Source organism: Sarcophilus harrisii, chromosome 1 (assembly GCF_902635505.1).
Source record: "Sarcophilus harrisii chromosome 1, mSarHar1.11, whole genome shotgun sequence".
NCBI lineage: Eukaryota > Metazoa > Chordata > Mammalia > Dasyuromorphia > Dasyuridae > Sarcophilus > Sarcophilus harrisii.
The window spans coordinates 381,361,851-381,383,296 of NC_045426.1; the positions used below are offsets into that span (position 1 = coordinate 381,361,851).

At 31.9% G+C, this 21,446-nt stretch overlaps 1 protein-coding gene and 1 long non-coding RNA gene across 2 annotated transcripts in view; one reads left to right on the forward strand and one right to left on the reverse strand.

The window, feature by feature from the left end:
• The window catches only part of LOC116420530, a 129,762-nt gene that overhangs the window by 83,959 nt on the left and 24,357 nt on the right, over positions 1-21,446 (forward strand). The window lies entirely within an intron of this gene.
• GALNT1 (polypeptide N-acetylgalactosaminyltransferase 1) overlaps positions 1-21,446 on the reverse strand; it is a 148,714-nt gene that overhangs the window by 23,763 nt on the left and 103,505 nt on the right. The window contains exons 5-8 of the mRNA XM_012541180.3: positions 19,206-19,413; positions 16,710-16,880; positions 8,371-8,488; positions 650-830 (exon numbers count right to left, since the gene is read on the reverse strand). Of these exons, the coding sequence (XP_012396634.1) occupies positions 650-830; positions 8,371-8,488; positions 16,710-16,880; positions 19,206-19,413 (678 nt within the window). The remainder of the gene's footprint in view (positions 1-649; positions 831-8,370; positions 8,489-16,709; positions 16,881-19,205; positions 19,414-21,446) is intronic.

Sequence of the window (21,446 nt, forward strand, 5' to 3'; positions counted from 1 at the left end):
AAAAATGAAAGGGTAAGAATGAAAATTATCATTAAAGATATGTGATAAATACAGATATTTAAATTTATGCTTTTTTCCTTCTTGAAACATAAACAACAGTCTTGTACTCTCTAGTTCTGCAAAATAAACAGCTCTATTCTAGGAGTAGAGTTAATATAATGAAGGGTTCACTGGGAGGCTATGATTTTCTGTCACTTAAAAGAGGACAGAAGAAAGTGCCAAAGTCCATCAGGGGATAGTGTTTTCTATTCAAAGATACTAAGAGGGAATTCTTTGAATGTTGTATATTTAACATTTTATTACATTATTTTATAGAGAAATCACCATAATATTCAAGGCATAGTTACAATTCTAAGGAAAAAGAGGTGTATGGCATACTCAAGGACTCGGGAAAGCCTATTCTGCCTTAAAAGAATGTTCTTATATTTTCTGGAGCATTAATGTGAATGTGGAAATTCCAGAAATTTCCTTTTATTTTTAAGTTTCAAATATATATTCACTCCATGATAGTAACCAAGAGCTTAACTGTTCTGTTTAGTGTTAAGGGACATTTTAAAGAAATATAAGATGCAGTTTCTACCCTCACTAGATCTCATATTACATGTAAAGTGATGTGACTGTGGTATTCAAAATTCAAAATGCAACTAACCTGGGGAAATGATATAGAAGAAATTCTTGAATTCATCCATCCAAACTTCTGCCAGTCGTCGGTTATTTTTGTTGATGATCTGCCCAGTGCCTCCAGGAAATGTGTAAGGCGTAGCTTTCCGAAACACATGGCCAACATGTGAGCAGGTCACAATTTCTAAAGTGCCCCCACACTGCCAAATCTGGGGAAAAAAAAACCCAACAACATAAAAAGGCACTGCTGAAATAACGGGGGCAGGGGAAGGGAAAGTGAAGGGGAGAAGCAAAATAGTTACCTGATAATCTGACAATTTTCCTTTTAGGTAATAAATTATAGGTTTTTTTGTTTTAATTTGGAACCACACACACTAGAAATTATAGAATCTTTTTATCTTCCTTGTATACTACCACAATATTAAGATATGAAATGAAATTTTGCCTTTTTTATTGTCATCATTCATCTTCTTCAGAAGCTTCCTACCTTTTGGTTCTAGTTAACTAGGAAATAGATATCAACCTGAGATTGATCATCAAATCACCCCAAATTTATGTCAGAGATTATCTTGTTAATATCCAGAAAAGGGAAATAACCACAAAAATCAAAATAATATCAATATTCATAAGGTTATCTATGATTGCCTTTCTTTTTTCCTCTAAAAAAGTTAATTTTTTCATTCAAAAGAGATAAAAGAAGTTATATGAGTTACAATCATCACATCCATTTTATGCTATTTCTCAATTTAATTTAATTAGCCTAGTCTTTTGGCTTCTTTCAGTTTCTATTTTCTTTAAATAAAATTTTCCGATTAATACATGCTTAAAATATATATTTTAAGTCAATATGCTTTAGAGGTTTATTGTCTTTGAAAACATGAATATCATATTTACATTTAAAAAAATTCCAAATTGGATGATTTCATGTGTGAGCCCGGCCTCTGATAGAACCTTATAACTGAGAAACAGATTATCTTTCCCAGCCTGGCAGAGTTTTTTGGTTATGGCAACCCACAAAATAAAAAAGATCATAAATTGATCTTGGTCCTAGTCAGTCCTTTTCTGATGCTACAGTAACAGTAGCAGAGGCAAAGGAAATAAGTTGTTTGTATAGACTGTATATAAGAATTTAATTAATACTACGATTTAGTAATAACAAGGAGAGATCTTCCAACAATCTATAAGTAGGTATCAGTGTGGGATGAGAAGATAGAAGAAGAAAATAGGAAAAGAAAAGGAGGAAGAGAAAGAGGATGAAGAAGACCATGATGATATGGCAATACCAATAGCTAATGTTTATAGCTATACTAAGGTTTGCACAGAATTTGATCCCATTATTATTACAGATTTTACAGACACACAAAAGGAAGTTGGGGTTAAACAAGTAATCTGGGGTCATCCCACTATGGACACAGAATTTGAACTTGACTTTTCCTGATGCTTAACTCAATGGTCTACTATATTCTCCACAAGCTGCCTATATCAACAGAGCACTTCAAGATACAAAGTGTCCCAAAATTTGAGGGTGGTTTTAAGCTATTATAACTTAAGAGAGTTGAACAAAGAAGTTCATCTCATGTGTCCAAAGGCACCAAGATAAATAATTTTATGAAGGTACTTAATCATCTAACTTAGTCGTGAATAATGAGGATGAAGAAATACGCATAAATATGATGAGGCATCTCAAAACCAGGACAACATTTATCTTGCTAGTCATGTGAATATGGAAGAATAGTTGATAATGTAGGACAATGTTGAAAAAACATGCAGTATATAGAAATGAAAGAGGTTAAAGACTCACAGACTATTCAAGCATCAAATCTGCATATTTTAAATATAAGCAAGAAACAACCTTGCAAAAAAAGTGAAATTGATGGTATTTTTAAATACAGGAAAAGAATTATTTCAGATACAAAAGTCACATCTCTGGCTAAGATGACAGGAAAAAATAATGATGATTGTTGGAGGGGATGCGGGAAAACTGGGACATTGATACATTGTTGGTGGAGTTGTGAACGAATCCAACCATTTTGGAGAGTAGTTTGGAACTATGCTCAAAAAGTTATCAAACTGTGCATACCTTTTGATCCAGCAGTATTACTACTGGGATTATATCCCAAAGAGATTATAAAGAAGGGAAAGGGGCCTGCATGTGCATGAATGTTTGTGGCAGCCCTTTTTGTAGTGGCTAAAAACTGGAAACTGAATGGATGTCCATCAGTTGGAGAATGGCTGAATAAATTGTGGTATATGAATATTATAATATTACTGTTCTGTAAGAAATGACCAACAGGATAATTTCAGAAAGGCCTGGAGAGACTTACACGAACTGATGCTGAGTGAAATGAGCAGGACCAGGAGATCATTATATACTTCAACAACAATACTAGATGATGACCAGTTCTGATGGATCAGGCCATCCTCAGCAACGAGATCAACCAAATCATTTCTAATGGAGCAGTAATGAACTGAACTAGCTATGCCCAGAAAAAGAACTCTGGGAGATGACTAAAAACCATTACATTGAATTTCCCAATCCCTATATTTATGCCCACCTGCATTTTTGATTTCCTTCACAAGCTAATTGTACAATATTTCAGAGTCTGATTCTTTTTGTACAGCAAAATAACGTTTTGGTCATGTATACTTATTGTGTATCTAATTTATATTTTAATATATTTAACATCTACTGGTCATCCTGCCATCTAGGGGAGGGGGTGGGGGGTGGGGGGTAAGAGGTGAAAAATTGGAACAAGAGGTTTGGCAATTGTTAATGCTGTAAAGTTACTCATGCATATATCCTGTAAATAAAAGGCTATTAAATAAATAAAAAAAAACAAAAAACAAAAGTCACACCTCATTTTTACCTAGTTCAAGTCAAGGCAAAAATCAACAAAAAAATTGGAGGGTAAAGTTGAGATGTAGTATCAAGACTAAATAGCAGCTAACATCTATGTAGGATTTACTATTTGTCATGCATGGTGCTAAGCACTTGGTATTATTTTTATTTCTTAATTTATTAATTATTTCATTTGATTTTCACAACAATCTGTGAGGTAGGTGCTGCTATTATTATTATTATTCCTGGTTTATAGATGAGGAGATCAAGGCAAACAAAGGTTTTTTTTTTTTTTTTTTTTTTTTTTTTTTTTTTTTTTTTTTTTGCCAAGGGTCACAAAACTATTAAGTGTGTGAAGCAAGATTTGAATTCAGATCTTCTACTGAGCCACCCAGATAAAGTCACAATTGAGAGATTTAGCAAGTCTATGTGATGCAAAAGAACCGCCAAAATAAAGCTAAAATAACCTGGAAATCCCCTCACTGGCAAACATTTTACATCCTTGCCATGTTGGAGAGAGGACAATGTTCATTTCATACAAGTTTACTTTCAAAGCATAAAGGAAGAAAGTGGTGCTGGGTGATGGGCACTATTCTCACCACCAATGACACTGGCACATTAGTACAGGAAAATGACACTAAGAAAATGAAACTGGAGCATGACTGAGGCATACCAAAAGAAGTAGGGAAAAGAGGCAATTCAGTTTTGAAGACATTCAAGGATTATGTAAGAGATACAATGCAGGTTCCAAAGAAGAGAAAAAAAGAGACTAATCTAATACAATCCCAACAAGTATTTATTAAGCATTTCCTATATGCAATGTATTGGATCAGATGCAAAGGGAGTTAAAGGATTTTTAAGAAATAAAGGTGAAAAAGGAGGACATTCCAGACAAAGATCATAAACTACAATAAGGGACAAGATGAGCAATGGAATGTCATGCACAGAGAATGACAAGTAAGCTAGTTTGGCTGGACAGAGTATATGAAATCTAGAAAGAAAGTAAAACCAATGACTCAGACCCCTTCTCTATACACTTCCTTCTTTATTCCCAACAAAAATCAAACCAAATCAAACCAAAAAAACCCACCACCTCTAGATTCATAGAAACTGCATGACTTTAGGGAAGCCTAATCTTAAGAAGGTCATTTCTTTTTCTGTCTTGCTACCTTAACCCGCTCCAGAAAATTTAAATATGCTCAAAATATAACCTATGTCTAGATTTCCTCAAATGTGTGTAGCTGGTTTCTTTTTAGTTATGAATGGATTATATGTCAGAAGAAGAAGAGATGAAGAGTCACACTATTCATGTTGAAGGATACTGAAGCAATTATTTGCTCTTCCTTAATGATAAAGAAAAAGATGCTGTCTTCCTTGGGCATGTCCCTAAGACATGACAGAGATACCCTCATGATTTCTCAAGCCAGATATACTGAAACTTTTATTAGGGACATAAGTGATATATCTGCCAACAATAGAAGAGATAAGAAGATTTTGGAAGTAAATAGTTGGTTTACAACTGTGCCAATAATGAAGCATATGCAAAATAATTATATAGAATAAATTACAAAAAATTACTTAAAGAAACAAAGAGCAATTTAAAAACAGGAGATTAAGTGTTCATAGTCAGGCCATGTGAATATATTGAACATGATAGCACTACCAAGTCATTCACGGTTTTAATGATAAATAATTTAAACAAATTCACTGGAAAAAACAAAAGATCTGGAATATAAAGACAAATAATGAAAAGAGATAGAGATGGAGGGGAAAGGGCAAGTCTACACCTCCAATTATATCAGAAAGCAACAGTTATCAAAGCCATTAGGTTTTGGTTTAAAAATAAACATGCAGACCAATGGAACAGATTAAATAAGGAAGAATCAATAACAATCAAACATATTTATTAATCACCTACTATGTGCCAGACACTGTGCCAAGTTCTGGGAATATAAAAAGAGACAAAAGACAATCCCTAACTTCAAGGAGTTTAAAATATAATGCAAATGTGCAAATAAATGAAAAAAAAAACAACAACAAGCTAAATACAGGACAAATAGGAAAGGATTGACTGGGGCAAAGCACTGGAATCAAGAAGAGTTGGGGAAGGCTTCCTGTAGAAAGTGGGATTTTTGTTGTGACTTAAAGGAAATTAGGGAGAGGTTCTAGGCATGGACAGTCAAGAGAGAATGTCCAGAGATGGGCATTACTTATGGAATAGCCAAAAGGCCAGTAATACTGGCCTAATATGTGTCAGTGATAGGTAAGGAAAGGATTTGAATGCCAAACAAAGTATTTTGCATGTGCTCCTAGAGGCAAGAGGAAGTGACTGGAGTTTGCTGATTAGGGAGATAACATGATCAGACCTATGTTTTAGAAAAATCTATTTGGTGACTGAATGGAGGATGTCCCATCAAGCTATCCCAGTAATCCAGGCATGAGGTAACAAGAAACTGCACCAGAATAGTGGCAGTGTCAGGGAAGAGAAGGAGTCATATTCAGGAGATATTGCAAAAATGAAATCAACAGGCTTTGGTGACAGTTTGGATATGGAAAGTGAGATATAGTGAAGAATTCAGGAAGCCTTCTATGTTTCAAGCCTGAGGAACTGTGAAGATGGTGATGTTGCCCTCTTACAATAAAGAGAGGATAGGAGCAGGGAAGGGTTTGGGGGAAAGATAATGAGTTCTGTTTTAGACATCCAATGTGAGATGTCTGAAAGACACCTGGAGATCAGAGATTGGAGATCAGCAGGAAAAGCAGAATGGGTAGATTTGAAAGTCATCAGAGTCATTAGCATATGAAATAGTACAGAAGGAGAAAGAACAAGGCAGAGGTCAGAACCCTGAGGGACACCTAGGGATAGAGAGTGGGTTCTGGAGGAGAATGTAGCAGAGGAAGGCCAAGAGTGGTCAGATAGTCAGAATAAAAGCTAGAAAAGAATGGTGTCCTAAAAACCTAGAGAGAAGAAAAAGTAATCAACAAAGGCTACAGAGAGGTCAAAGACCTCAAATGAAAGGTTACTTTCATTTGAATTGATCAAAAGGAAAAAGAAAAGTAAATTAAGTAAAGAAAGAAAATTCACTTAACAGAGAAACATGAAAGAAATTAGGAAGAATAAATTGAGAGGGATTAGTACTAAGCAAAACAAACTCTTTAACTTTATACAAAATATTTATAGTACTTTGATATGGTCAAGAACAGGAATGCGAAGGGATGTACATAAATTATGGAATGAATGAATAGATGATGGTATCTAATCTCTCATCAGTATATTGGGCAATGATGACTCCACAGGATTAATGAAAAAACATGATATCCCTCTCATAAAAAAGATGTGATGGATTCAGGAAGTAGAATAAGAAGTTTTTTTGGATTCAGCCAATGAGAAAGTAGATTCTGGCCGATTAAAATAAATGAAATATAACATTTTTTAAAATCCACAATATGACATTTTACTGAATGCATCAAGCCAAAGAATATTACAAAGTATTATCAATGAAATCCACAATTGCTTGTAAACCACAATGAAAAATCCAAGTAACAGAAAGATAAATATCCAAAATATAACATATAGTTCTACAGGCACCTCTGTATGTTACTTGTCAAATAGTCCCTATATCATGAACAGGTACAATGGATAAGTAATGAACTTGATGCAGAATTGAGTACTGTAAAAACATAACAAAACAAAACAAAAAACCTCAAAAACAAAAAAACACAAAACCAGGCATTTTGTAAACTGTATAGCGTTTTTGATCCCAATATCTTAATGCTTTCTTATGTAAACCTTTTCAACTCTACTATTTCCATCTCCAAGGAATCAATACTGTAAATAATCTAACAGCAATGGAATTACACGATAAGTTTAAGTTGCAGCATATACTAATGAAGACAATGTCATCTAATTCTACCACTGCATTTTACAGTTGGGGAAAGTGAAAACCAGAAAGGCTGAATGAATTGCTTAAGGTCACAAAGTAGTTAGCAGCAGAGCTGGGACATGAACAGAGGTTTTCTGGTTTCAAATAAGGCACTCTCTGCATTGAACTGCATTGCATAAAAGACATTTGTAGGTGCTAAATAAATGCTCGTTGAACATATGACTATAAAAACTAATATAAATAGATCATATAGCAAATGTGAGGACTAAAAGACTGTCTTTGGAGATGTATTATTACCTACAAAATAATAAAAAATTAGAAGTACCCCTGGCAATGTAGTTAAGCTTTTCTGGAATCCCTAGGGGAGGCTGCACATGGACAAACAGCATACAGAACAAGAAGGCATAGGTGAATGGTAATCTGACCTGGTGGAAAGAATGGTCATGCTGATGAGATTCTAAAATCTACATTCTATTCTGTATTCAATCCAGCATGAAAACAAATTTTTTATGAACATATTTAACAAAATTCCTATTGTAAATAAGAAATTTTAAACAAGTTTTACATCTACCTAGAGAATTTATATTACAATCTTATTTGTCTTATGTGTATTTTAAAACTAAAATGATAATTTACAAGAGCAAAATTATGCCTAAAAGAATTTAGAATGGAAATATGCATTGATCTTTAACAATATCAAACATATCATAAAGGGATGTAATCATGGCAAATAATGTCCAAAAATTTTTTGTGATAGTATTCCCAAAGAATAAATATATTTTCTTAATATAAATGTTTTACTTAAAGGAATGACTTTTATGCTTAAACTTTTCTAAAGGTTTTGAAAACAAATAAGTAGCTTCTATTAATTAAAATAAAGTATCTTAATTGATTGTTTCAAGAGAAAATAATAACAATAATAATAATAATACATGTGTTTTCCTGATTTGTAGTTAACTGGTTATTAAGATCAACTATCCATTTACTCCAAGTTTGAAGGACAAAATTGACAAAGAGATGACTTACCCTAAAGGAAATTTCTAGATTTTCTCCTCCCCAAATATCCATTCCAGCATCATATGTCCCAATTTCTTGAAAGTAATGTCTGTCTATTGAAAAAAGACCTCCTGCCATTGTAGGTGTCCTGAAAATTAATCACATTTTAAAACTTTAAGATAAAGATTTTGAATTAAAATTATAGTCAAATCCCAATTACTCATGGTCCAAATATATTTGCACTTTTATCCCATATTAGATTCTTATAAAACCTTAGTTGGATCAATATTAACAGCAACTGATAATTATTTAGTGCTTTAAAGTTTTCAAAGTGTTTTCCATATAATCTCACCTCATCTTGGCATCTATCCTGTAGAGCAAGAATTACAGGTATCATTATATATAACTTACGTGGATGAAGAAACTGAAGCTCTAAAAAATTACATGATTGGTCCATGGTCACCTTGTTAACAAGAACTGCAAGTAGAATTCCTAATTCAATTCTAATGCAGTTTCCACCACACCACAATACTTTTGAGAATACCCTACTACTCCAACTGGCTTTTGTGAGGAATATATATTCCTACAATGGCACAAAAATGAAGAAAGACTCAATGGATTTTATATACAATTGAATTTTAAATGCAGGCTTAGTAAGACTTCTGTAATGAATCATCTCCAGCTTGAAAAAATGTTGTCTTTCAGCTTCAAGGGTTGATAGTGAAGACATATTGTAGGAAGAGTATAATAACAGAAATGATGACAAAATCAGTGAAGATAAAAAGAAATGAAATAGTTTTAGTCAAATTGAAATACTTGTTATAAAGAATTTTTCTACATAATGATTTTTTTTAGTTCAATTCTTGTTAATACCATCTGCCAATGGGGCAGCTAGGTGGTGCAGTGGATAGAGCACCAGCCCTGAAGTCAAGAGGACCTGAGTTCAAATCTGATCTCAGACACTTTAACACATCCTAGCTGTGTGACCCTGGGCAAGTCACTTAACCCCAATTGCCTCAGCAAAATAATAATAATAATAATAAAATTAAAATAAAAAAATACTACCTGCCAAATGAAGCATTTTAAGGAAATGAACAATATCTACATCTACAAGGGCATACAATTTAGATTTAGAGGGACCTTAGGAAAAACTTCTTACATAGGTAAACCCTCTTTACCTAAAGATGGAGAAGGTGTCAAGACCAATATGATATTTCAATATAACTACTCCCACTATCTAGATACTGTCCACTACTGACCTGCATCAAGACTAAAGATCTAATCCCTATATCAAAGTTCCCACATACCAAATTAAATCTGTTTATACTGAAGTATGTGGACAAGTTATCAAAGCTATCTATTTTTGTGTGTGACTTTTTAATAATATTTTTATTCATTAAATAAAAAGTTACTTTTAAAAGTAAATTTTATTTTATTCATTGTTAATATTAATGTTTTAAAAATATATTTTAATTCAATTTTATTTTAATTTTCAGTTCCAAATTCTTTTTCTTCCTCCATACTTACCCCATCAGTTGAGAAAGCAAGAATTACAATCCTTTATATAAGAAAGTCTATTATACATATGAATATATGCAAAACATATTTCTACATTAGTCATTCTCCAGAAAAAAAAATAGAGAGAGAGAGAGAAATATATAATGATGGGTATCTCTTCAATTTCCAATTCTGTGTCATCACAAAAAGAGTTAATATAAAATTTTTATATGTATGAATTCTTTGGTTTCTTTGGGATACCGACCTAGCAGTGATATTGCCAGGTCAAAGAGTATGCAAGGTTTTATAGTTTGGAGGTATAGTTTCAAATCATTCTCCAGAATGGTTGCACCAGTTCACAATTCCACCAACAATTCATTATTGTACCTATTTTCACAATCCTCTCCAGCATTTTCCTTTTCTGTCATGTTAGTCAATCTGATAAGATGATTTCTCAGAGGTGTTTTAAGTTACAGTTTTCTAATTTTTAATGATTTAAAGAATTTCCCCACATGATGCCTAATAGCTTCCATTTTTCTTCCTCTGAAAATTATGTTTATATTCCTTGCTCAATTGTGGAATGGCTCTTAATCTTATAAATTTGGCTCACTTCTCTATATATTTGAGAAATTAGACTTTTATCAGATAATTTGCTATAAAACTTTTTTCCTAGTTTCTTTTTTTTCTGATTTTAGCTATAAATATGGGAAGGGTTCCTGACCAAACGAGATAAGAGTTTATAAAAAATAAAATGGATAATTTTGATTACATAAAAATAAAAAAGTTTTGCACAAACAAAAAAAATCAAAAAATGATGTATGGCAAGAGTATAACTGACAGAAAATTTATAGCTCTATTGTCAGCCAATGGGGAGAAACCAGGCTACATAATTCCTTCCTAGACTGCCCCTGGCAGAATGGTACTAAATGCAGCTCTGGATATCTATGAGGTGCTTGTGGAGGGCTGGGTCTAACCTGAAGAACTCACTTGGAAAGAGGACCATGCTCATGACCTTTAGATGAAAAAAAATTTTTTTTTTTAAAAAGAACCAAACAAAAATTCAAAATCAGTCTCTTATAGACAATTCACTGTTTTCCTGAGATACAGAAATAGTAAGATACTGACAGTGATTTCACCTGGAGCTAGTATTCTAGTACTTAACTGAAGGAATCCTTTGAAGATGGCAACTTATGCCATATAGTTGGAGAATTATGCTTTCATTTTAAATATTTTCCTTGTCAAATCTTTTTTTTTTTTTTTTTTTTTTTTTGGCTACTTACTATGGATAACCAAAGGTAAGTACAACTAGGTCAAAAGTGAATGCACAACATTTGGCAATACCTTGGGTAGCTCCCTGGTTTGGTAATTTAGTTAAAAAATATATTTAGGATCAAAATAACTCCGTTTTGATCCCAAAATGACTCCATTGCCAGTAAGTATTAAATTCTCAGAGAAGATAAATCAATCAAGTGTGGTTCTGATTGCCTCTAAAATAATTACCCCTTTCCCCTAAGGAAAGTCCCTGATTTCTATTTCCTCATCTCTTTCTTACTAGATATCCTGATTTGCATGACTTGCATGATTTTCCTTCCTAGCTTTTCAAATATCTTGAGTTTCTCCCCCCTGTTGTTTTCCTCCTCTATTCTCTCCTTGAAGGCCTACTATTGCTCCACTAGAATTCATGACAAGTAGTCTTGGGACATCAAAAGAAAAATAATATATTTTAAAAGCAAAGACATAAGAACTGATTTTTAAAAGGAACATTTTTAGTATTTATTTTTTAAAGATAACTAAAATCAGAATAAAATGAAGATCTGAATTATATTGAGGAAAAGATAATTACATGGGAAATACTGACATTTGGGGAAGCATATTTCAAGGATCCCCATAAGAAGGAAAATGTTTCAGTGCTATATAAACCTTACTAAATGTCATTTGTTTCTTTTGAGGGGAAGGGAAAAAAAAACAAAACAAAAAAACCATGACTGCAAGAGAATAATCATACTCCTAAGGTGGGGTACAAGTTTAAAATTAGTTTTCAGAGACTTGATCAGACACACTAAGAAATACTCTGGGGGGAGATTTCAAACTCTTAAGTCATCAGAAAATTATTTTAGGTTAGTTGGCAGCCATTGTATGAGAATTAGAAATTTTAACTGGATTGTCAAGCACTAACCTTTAAAATACTATATAAATGTCAGCTTTTAATGAAGAGACCAAATTGGCTACATATGGAGAATCAACCACTCGGGATCAAAAAGGAGAAGCAGATAAGAAGGCCTAGTTGGGAATGAATAAAATATCTATCATAACAGAAATAATTCAGTGACTTACGAGGGAAAAAGCCAATCTTTTGTCTATGTAAATCTCTTGCAATTTAAAATATGGTTAGATTTGCTGAATTTGGACACCTCTTCATCTATGCTCCCTATCACCAGTTGTCCTGTTAAGAGCTGAAAGACAAAATTTACTTCTTGAAATAAACAAGAACAATGGAAAAATACTGAATTCTACCTGATGTAATATCTGAAACAGTAAAAGTAATTAATTGATTAGATTAAAATAAGGCGTCAAATCCCAATTTCAGGCTTTTTCAACAGACTCATCTGCCTATTTCAAGATACTGGAGGAATAAGGCTGTTGCTATTTGTCTTTCATTCTCACAGAAAACCATGACATCAGGGAAGTGATGCCACGATGTGCAAGTGAATTGGATTGAAATGAGGGAGGGCTGAGCAAAATCAGCAGCCTCACTTTTTCCTCTAGAGCCACTGTGATCTAGTGGCAAGTTCAGGATGACTAGAGATGGCCCTGGATGCAACGGGAGACCTTGGTCTTTTTAAACTAAGATCTTTAACAGGAGGTCTCAGTTTGACTGAAACAATGCTGAATAAATGATTAAGACTAGAAATAAGGCAATGAAAAATGCTAAGGAATAACAACTCAAATTAGGCTCCAGGGACTGCAGTTAGTAAAACTATTTTAAAAGAGGAGGGGATAAAGGGAAGAGAAGAAAATGTCTCCCTAGTTTAGTATGAGAATTTAGTTAAGATGGATACCTATTACAGAATGAATATATATATATATATATATATATATATATATATATATATATATATATATATATGTAAATATATAAAATAAACAAACAACCCCCCCCACAACTATCAAATATCATCATTTTGTTACATTACCAGCAAAACCTAGTAACAAGAAATAAAGAAATTCCACTCAAAATAACTCAAAATAAAAAATATTTGGAATTCTACCCAAACCAAAGCAAATCCCAGAAATATAAGAACCCAACTCTTTGGAGAAAAATCCAATCTAATTATCTTGAGAAACATTAATTGTGCATGGATAGGTTAAACTACTATAATAAAAAATGACAATAGGACCTAAATTAATTTATTTGGCAGTATATTGGTCAAACTACCAAAGAATTGTTTCTTTTTATGAAGATAGAAAAAATAATTAAATTCTTATGGCAGAAACAAAAGGTCAAAAATCTCAAAAGTAATTATGGAAAAAAGTGTGAAGAAACTAAATTATTAAAAAATAAGTGATCATTAAAACAATTTGATATTGGTTAAAAATAGAGGAGTAGGGAGAAAGGGGTTAAGTAGGTAGACAGATTAGGTATATAACCCAAAGAAGCAAATAAACCAGGGTAAGAATCTGGGGTTTTGGCAAATACTATTGGAAAACTGAAAAAGAGTTAAATTAATCTATAATATAGTTAAATCACAATACTAATAGCATTGGATGGAACTTAGAAATTAGGGACTTTATGATACAGGAAGAGAAATGAGTTGTTAATTGTAAAAATAATTAAAATATATCTTTAGCACTTCCCCACTGCTTCCCCCCCCCCATTTTTTCCTGTTTTTTTTATTGTCTGCCATAATATTTTGCTGATTAAACCTTCCAATATAGTACTGATCTATGGGAATATGAGAGTGATTAAATAGTACAGAATGTGCCTAACCTTTTTTAACACCTAAAAATTTAGTTTATTAAGTCTGAACATTTATATATTAAAAACAAAACAAAACATGTTAAAGAGATCATCACTGGAATAATATGGACTTTACATTTATTCTTTGAAAATTTTTTGCCAATATGCTGATTAGTTTTAGAATTAATTCACACCAAGATGATAATGGCTAACTGTTATTTAAACTTTCTAAAAGTATATTCATCTATAAAAGATAATGTTAATTAACTTAACTCATCTCTAATTGGCAAATTTTAGGTAGTAATAAGTAAAAATTTCAAATAGAAGAGAGAAAGATATTTAGGAGTAAGTGAACAGACAGGCAGGTTTTTCCCAAAGTCTACCTTCAGTGAGCTATTTTTGCTTTTAAAAGCTTTTCCTCTTTATCTGTTTCTGAACTCATAAATTCTTTTATAGCAATAGTTGTATCAGTAAGGGGAAAGGATAGGGGCAGTCATTTGTAAATACAAGTTATTTGTAAGATCAGGGTTTTCAATGAGGGATTCCTAGTATTTAATAGAAAAGATTTCTCGTGAAAATATTAATATGCTGTCAAAACTTGTATTACAGTAAGTCTAAGTATATTAAAGATAAAAGAACTTCCCCATTCTAGGTATTAAAAAAAAACAATTTAAATTTTTTCACCCAATATTTTAAAGTTTCCATATAAAATCTTAATCTTTCAAAAACTTATTTTTAATGAGAAAAATGTATAAAATTAAGTTAAAGTTTTTATGAATATATTTAGAATATATTTATAATATACCATTACAAGTAATATACTTATGAACCATATCATATACTTTCCTAAGCATATTCTGATTCATGTTGAACTTGGATTAGGAAGTTTCTATAGCTATTGTCATAAAGGATTACCATCTGGTCCTTCCCCTGGAAATAATGATTGCACAACAACAACAACAACAACAAAATTTACAACTTTATGTGGCTTTATTGGTCTTAAAGAAAATACAACATAAATGAAGAAACACAAATTCCTCTTGAAAAATTTCAAGTCTACTTCTGCTGAACAAAGGAGAACTGCTCCAAATGTAGGGCAAAATGGCTTTGGAATGGTACAAGAAGGATATCTAGAGTAGATGCTAAGAAAGAAGTGAAAAAAGCATCAGACAAAACAGTTGATTCCTTTTGGTTTAAGATTTGTTTTCCATTAACATGGAGATGAAAGAAAGAAAAACACCCTACAGTAAAAGTTTAGATTTTTGATCTGATAGATTACTATCAAACTCTATATCCACAAGAGCATAGGAAAAAAAAAAGATTTTATTCAATAAGATCTAAACAATAAAGCCCAAGGAACTGGGGAAACAATTTAAAAGAAGAACATTCTTATTTTAGGATTAATTCCTAAAAAGCTTCATCTTAAAAACCTCCACTTTTGAGGCTAACATACAAAGATATATCTTTGTAATAGAAGCAGTTCCAGTGGAAAGCAAAGAAAGAAGACTAGGAAACCAGATGAAAAAATTAACAAAAAGAAGATTTGGACTTCTTTGGTCAAGAGACCCAAGGCACCATACTAAGTAAAGGTCTTCACTTAACAGATGAATTGAACTATGACCTAAAGGAGAAAATAATACTCTCCTGAAAAGGTGACCAGGAAAAAATAGTGGGGAAAAAAGAGAAATGAATTCACATTTCATATTAAAAATCCAAGCTTAGCTATTATTTTCATAAACTGACACAGTTAAGCAAAAAACAACAACAAAAGATTCTCTTTCATAACAGAATAAACACAATTCTGGTTGATTAATTTCCAAATCATTTACTTCCATTATAGATATAAACCCTTAAGATGATCAAGAGAAAATGTAGGATGGAAGACCTATTTAAAACTTATATTTAATTTAATATAATAAATTTAATATTTAATTTAAAAAAGTATATTTAAAACTTATGGAGGCCTTCTGAAACCTTGGCACCAAGAACTCAATTCAGTAATGCAGATGATGTCTGACAAGAGAACAGGGGGATCATCCCCTACCTGTCCCTGCCTCTTTTCATGAAGCCCAAGATGGCAATAAACTACTTACTGTATTCTAGTGGTTATTCATGCTAAGCTTGTAGAGGAGGAGAGCCCTAATCAACTCGGTCCTGACACTTTAACCTTAGCTTAAGATGTTGTAAATAACAGGGAGATAGTATTACATTATGGATAGAGCAGTGAGCAAAGATTTAAGAGGCTTGGGTTTATTCCTACCTCAGGTATTTATTAGCTGTGTGACCATGTTTTAAGTCTTCTAACCTCTCAATAGACACAGCTTTATCACCTGTAAAGTGGGAATAATATCACTTGCTTTATCAAGATTCTGCAAATATTAAATATAAGAAGAAGCAAAAGAATTCAAAGGTTATTTTCAAAAATAATTTTTAAACATATAAGAATTTGTATTTTTTTTTCTATGAAATTTTTATACAGTACTTATAGAACACAGGAAAATGCTTCTTTAAAAAATACAGATAGAAATACATTTTTTGAAAACTTCTGTGATTTTACTGCTAAAGAAAATTCACAGTGAGGAAATTCTGTCAACTAATATAGATAAGCACCTGCTTTACAACTTTTATTCTTAGAGAATTATTTAGAGATTGAGAGGACAGTAGGTATCAAAGGTAGAATATGAACTCAGGTCTTTTTGACTCTGAAACCAAACTCTTTATTCATTATAGAAAACAAAAATTTTAAAAGTGAGCTTTATAATCTCAGGATTTTATTTTCTTAATTTTAATCTTTTTGGTACTATTTGTGAAACATTTAAGTTTCCTGAAAGCAAAAGATTTTAAAACATTTTTAAAAACCCTGAAAGTAACACATAAGGAAAATTTTTGAACATGAACAATAATTTTACTATACCTGACAGGAAGTGTTCTATCACCTTTCCTTCTGTCCATTTCTCTCTGGGGAACAGGATACCAGCGGAAATTCAACTTCCAATTGAAGCCACCATATGTCATATCAGAGCCTGCCATGTACTCAAAAGTATCATCACTGATAACATCAATGATAGGGCACACAACAGTTCTCCTAAAGAAATATATCAAAACCAATTAGATAATATGACACATGCTCTAAGAAAATGAATCACATACTATTAGAAAAATTACTGGTCCAGTGGCCAAGAGTTGATCAGGGTGCCTTGAGAGGGCCTACCTGCCATCTGGGAGAATAATCATTCCAGCATAAGAATTAGAGAGAAGACACTTGACCTTATCCTCTAAGTTGTTGACTCACTATGATCAAATCAAATTTTTAATGTCTCAGGTTTGAAGTCATAAAAGTATTTATTCAGCAAATATCCAAGTGCTTATGATAGAGCATGGAGAGCAAAAAACAGCCAGAAGACATAGACTTTGCCCTTGAAATGATATTTTTGGCTAAAGAAGCCAAACAAATCTATATAAAACATCTAGAGAACAAAAGGTAATAATGATAATCAATAGTAGGTTTGGAATACCACATTCTAAGGAAGTTTTGGAAAAGACTGTGGAATGGCAATAGCCAGGAGATGGTTCTTTAGGCTGGATCTTCAAGTTTTTAGGATTAAACTGGCAAAGAAAGAGGAAGAAGGTCCAGGCAAAGCAAATAACCTTGAGGCAGAAAAGAAAGATCAAGCATAACATATAATAGGGCATATGGATAAAATATCTACTCTTAACTCTCTTGAAATAGCTAACGCAACAGGGAATTAGGTACAGAACTGGCACCAGTAATTCTAACTGATAGGTTAATTTAGTTAAATATATTCTCTTTAGTTAAAAAAATTCTCTTTTGGATGTTACTTGCCAACTGCCTAATTTTGATGGATCGCTGACAGAAATAATAGGATATATAAACCAAGCAGGTTCAATAATGCAAAGAACTCACAAAAAGTGGAAATTCATTTATTTTTCAACTGAAAAAGGGCAAAGTAGGCAATTTTATATTTTATTTGGGAGTTCAAATCTCAAAAACTACAGGAAAGGTGGATGTACATGAGAACATTAGTTCCTTGGAAACAGGGATAATTTCATTCATTTGCATCTGTATTCTTCATGCCCAATAGAGAGTGCCTGGTACATAATAAATGCTTGATAAATTATTGGTGATTTTCGCTATGTACATATATCCAATGTAATATTTTAAACCATTAAATAGTATTTTAAGATACATAGTTCAACGAGATTAAAAAATATTATCTGTGCAAATCAACATTCTCAAATCTAAGTTTAAAGAAATGTTTTCTTTTAGTTATGTAAAAATTTACTAATAACTGAAAACCATGTCAATAATAATAGTCACATACTCCTTCAGGTTACTCAGCACTTTTTCTATAAAATGTATACAATTAGAACAAAACTTATAATTATTGATGAGTAAAAATATTTTTGAACCTGAAAATTAAAGATATTTTATTTGCAGAATTATATTAAAAGCAGAGTGAATTTTAAAATATGTATTTATCATCTAAAATTTTTTTTATTTTTGAATTTTTGGTTGAAAAATATAATAAAATCTTTCTATATATTAAGTACTTTAATTCTATAACTTCATCACCTATATAAATATTGTCATATAAGATTTGGAGCAGAAATGGTTTTGGAGTTGCAGCCAAATATCATTTTATACAATTTCCTAACATACATGTATAAATAGTCTAAATGTATGAAAACATATAATTTTCCCCAGAATTCTGTATCTAGGTTACTTTTTACAGGAATTGTCAGGCAGGATAAGAATTATTAGAAATCGGGAAATGGTAGTTAACTAAGGGTGGGTGAGATAGCTCATAGGCGCAACATTCAACTGTGGGGAGAAAATTATGGATTATTTTAACATTTACAAGATATAAAGGTAATTTTCTAAATAAGTATCAATTTTAAAAAAATTTTAATACTGTTTAATTGGAGTGATACAGCTTATCAAAAAAAAATCATTTCCCTTTCCCATTCCTTTCTCTTCATAGTTTCCCATTCAATTCTTTCTGGTTTTGTCTTTTAACACTAAGCACTAGGAAAGGAACTTCCTATCCCTCAGATGGTTAGCTAAATAAGCAAGAATGATAAAGAGAGGAAAACCAATTGATATCCAAATTAAGAAATTTCACTTTGTCTCAACCAAGCTATCTAAATAGAGAATGGGTACAATTAACTTTCCAGGTAGGAAAACATAACTTTTTAGAAGTGAGTACTTCTGGAAAAAGTTTTTCATAAACAAGGAAATCTGATTTATACCTAACATAATACAGAATATATTTACTCAAAGAACATTTATCATGTCATTCACTCTATATGTTGAAGTAAAGATTATCATGTTACATAGGATGAATGCACTAAAATCAGTTTGAAAGAATATTAGTTTCCAGCTAATTACCTGTCGACTTTGATTCTTGCCAAAAGTGGTTCCAGCCATCCTACTGTACACTCACAATGAGCATCTAAGAAGGTAATGACCTGGCCTTTAGAAACAGCAGCTCCCTTTAATCTGGCTCTGATCAGTCCAGAACGCTGCTCCATTCGAATTACATGAACTGGGACTTTCAATTTCCTCACATAACTCTCCAGAGGTCTCTTTAAAAAATCTGAAAAGAAAAATAACAAAAACAAGGCATAAAAAAACTAAATTGGCTGCTGCTTGAATAATAGAGAAATTTTGGTTTATCCTTCTAATTTAAGTTGGGAGGAAGGTAAAGAGAACAAAGAAATACAAGTGAAAGAACATTTTACATCATGCCTAAAGTTTCTGAAAAGTTCCATAAAGTCCTCTTCCTCCCATTTTCAATTGGGAAAAACTCTTCCCATAACATAAGTTGAATCACTTAGCATTCTATTGGAAGAAATAAGGAGGTATTGATATTTGCATATATAAGTAAATATGCAAAATAAATATAAGATAACTGATGTGGGGAAGCAGTAGCAGGTAGAGAGATCAGTAGAAGATGGCACTTGAGCTGATCTTTGAAAAAAAGTGGGAATTCAAGAGGCAAAGGTGAGGAAGGATCACATTCTAGGTATAGGGGACATCCAGATCAAAGACATGGCTGAACCAGAGAATACAAGAATCGAAGTAATATAGATCTGGAATAATAGGATAAAGTTATAAAGAATTTAAAAAAAATAAGTGGAGAAAAAATAAGTTTTAGAGATGAGTGAAAATAAAGATGCAAAATTTTTTCCCACTCATCTTCCCAGAGCTAGGCTAAGAATACCTTTATTAGATAAAAAGTTCAGAAAGGCTGGGACTATGTTTTACGTAAACTTTTTAATCTCTCCCAGCACCTAGTATTGTTCTCTGTATGCAATAAGAACATAAAAAAATTTGTTGAAGGTCTCATTCTTAATTTTTTTTCCTTAACTATCAAAACTATTCTTTTGAAATCTGACTAGTAAAGTAACCAGAAAACATAGTTTCTATTGTTCTACCACCCAGATGATAGAATTTTGCAAGGAAAGAATCTTTTATCTTCATGTGAATATCCTATGTCTTCTTGAGTTGAAAAACAAAATATTTTTTAAAACCCATTTCATTTTTTAATAAAATGTCAAGTTAATGAATCTGAATGCATTTTCAGCCACCAAAAAAGACATCCACTTTTGAGAAATTCACTTAATGCTAAACTATTAGCAAATAATTTTTTAAGCTATACTGTTTAATGATAGACCAAACCTAAAACAGTCAAGTTTTTTTTTTTGTTATTGTTGCTGTTGTTGTTTTGTCCTTTATATAAACTCCCAGCTTTTGCAACAGTATGCAGTTAGGGTAGAAAATAGGACTTAAATTAAGGGAAGAAATTTATATATAGAAAGTTAAATTCATTATTTAGTTAATCTATTATGGAAAAGTTACTTTTTATGAACCTCTCTTTACAAAAGATCAATTAAATTAAGAGTTCATCAAGCAAAGTATTAACCTGGTTAGCCACTAAAAATGAAAAAAGAGAAGGGAACTGATCTAAGATACCATTAGGGGACCTGGTTCTAGTTCAACAGGACATGGATAGGAAGGCTCCTTTTTCTGAACTAGCCAACAGATGTCACAGAAAAACTAACATACTTTAAGGATGAAAAAAGATAATGATTCTTACCCATGGGGAGCCTACCTAACTTTAAGATCCAACCTAGTAAAATTTCTTTCAGTTCATGTGTGTCAAGCAATGAAGAACAACTATATAATACAAAGTTTGAGGGTGTAAGGAAGAAGGAAAGAATAGAAGGTCAGGAAAAAATGATGTGGTATTCATACATAGTAACCAAAAGCTTGGTAGATAACATCTTTGGAAGGACAAAAGAAAAAGAATAGAGAATGGTAAAGAAAAAGAAGCAGAAATAGAAGAGTTATAAATTTTTTAAACTACCTTAAAATCAAGTTTCAAAAGACACAAAAAAATTTAATCTTGTGTTAGAACAATTTTTTTTTAAACTTTCCTTGCAAAAAGAACAAACAGCTTGTAAGAAGCTTGACTAATTCTATTTATAATACTCTGAATGGATTTTGGTTGTTTTAATAAATATCAAATTCAGTCCCAAAGGATAAATACTATCAAGGAAGATATTCAAAAGAATGTTATATGGATACTAAAAAAGAAAAAAAACTTCAAAAGAAATTCCAAGAAAC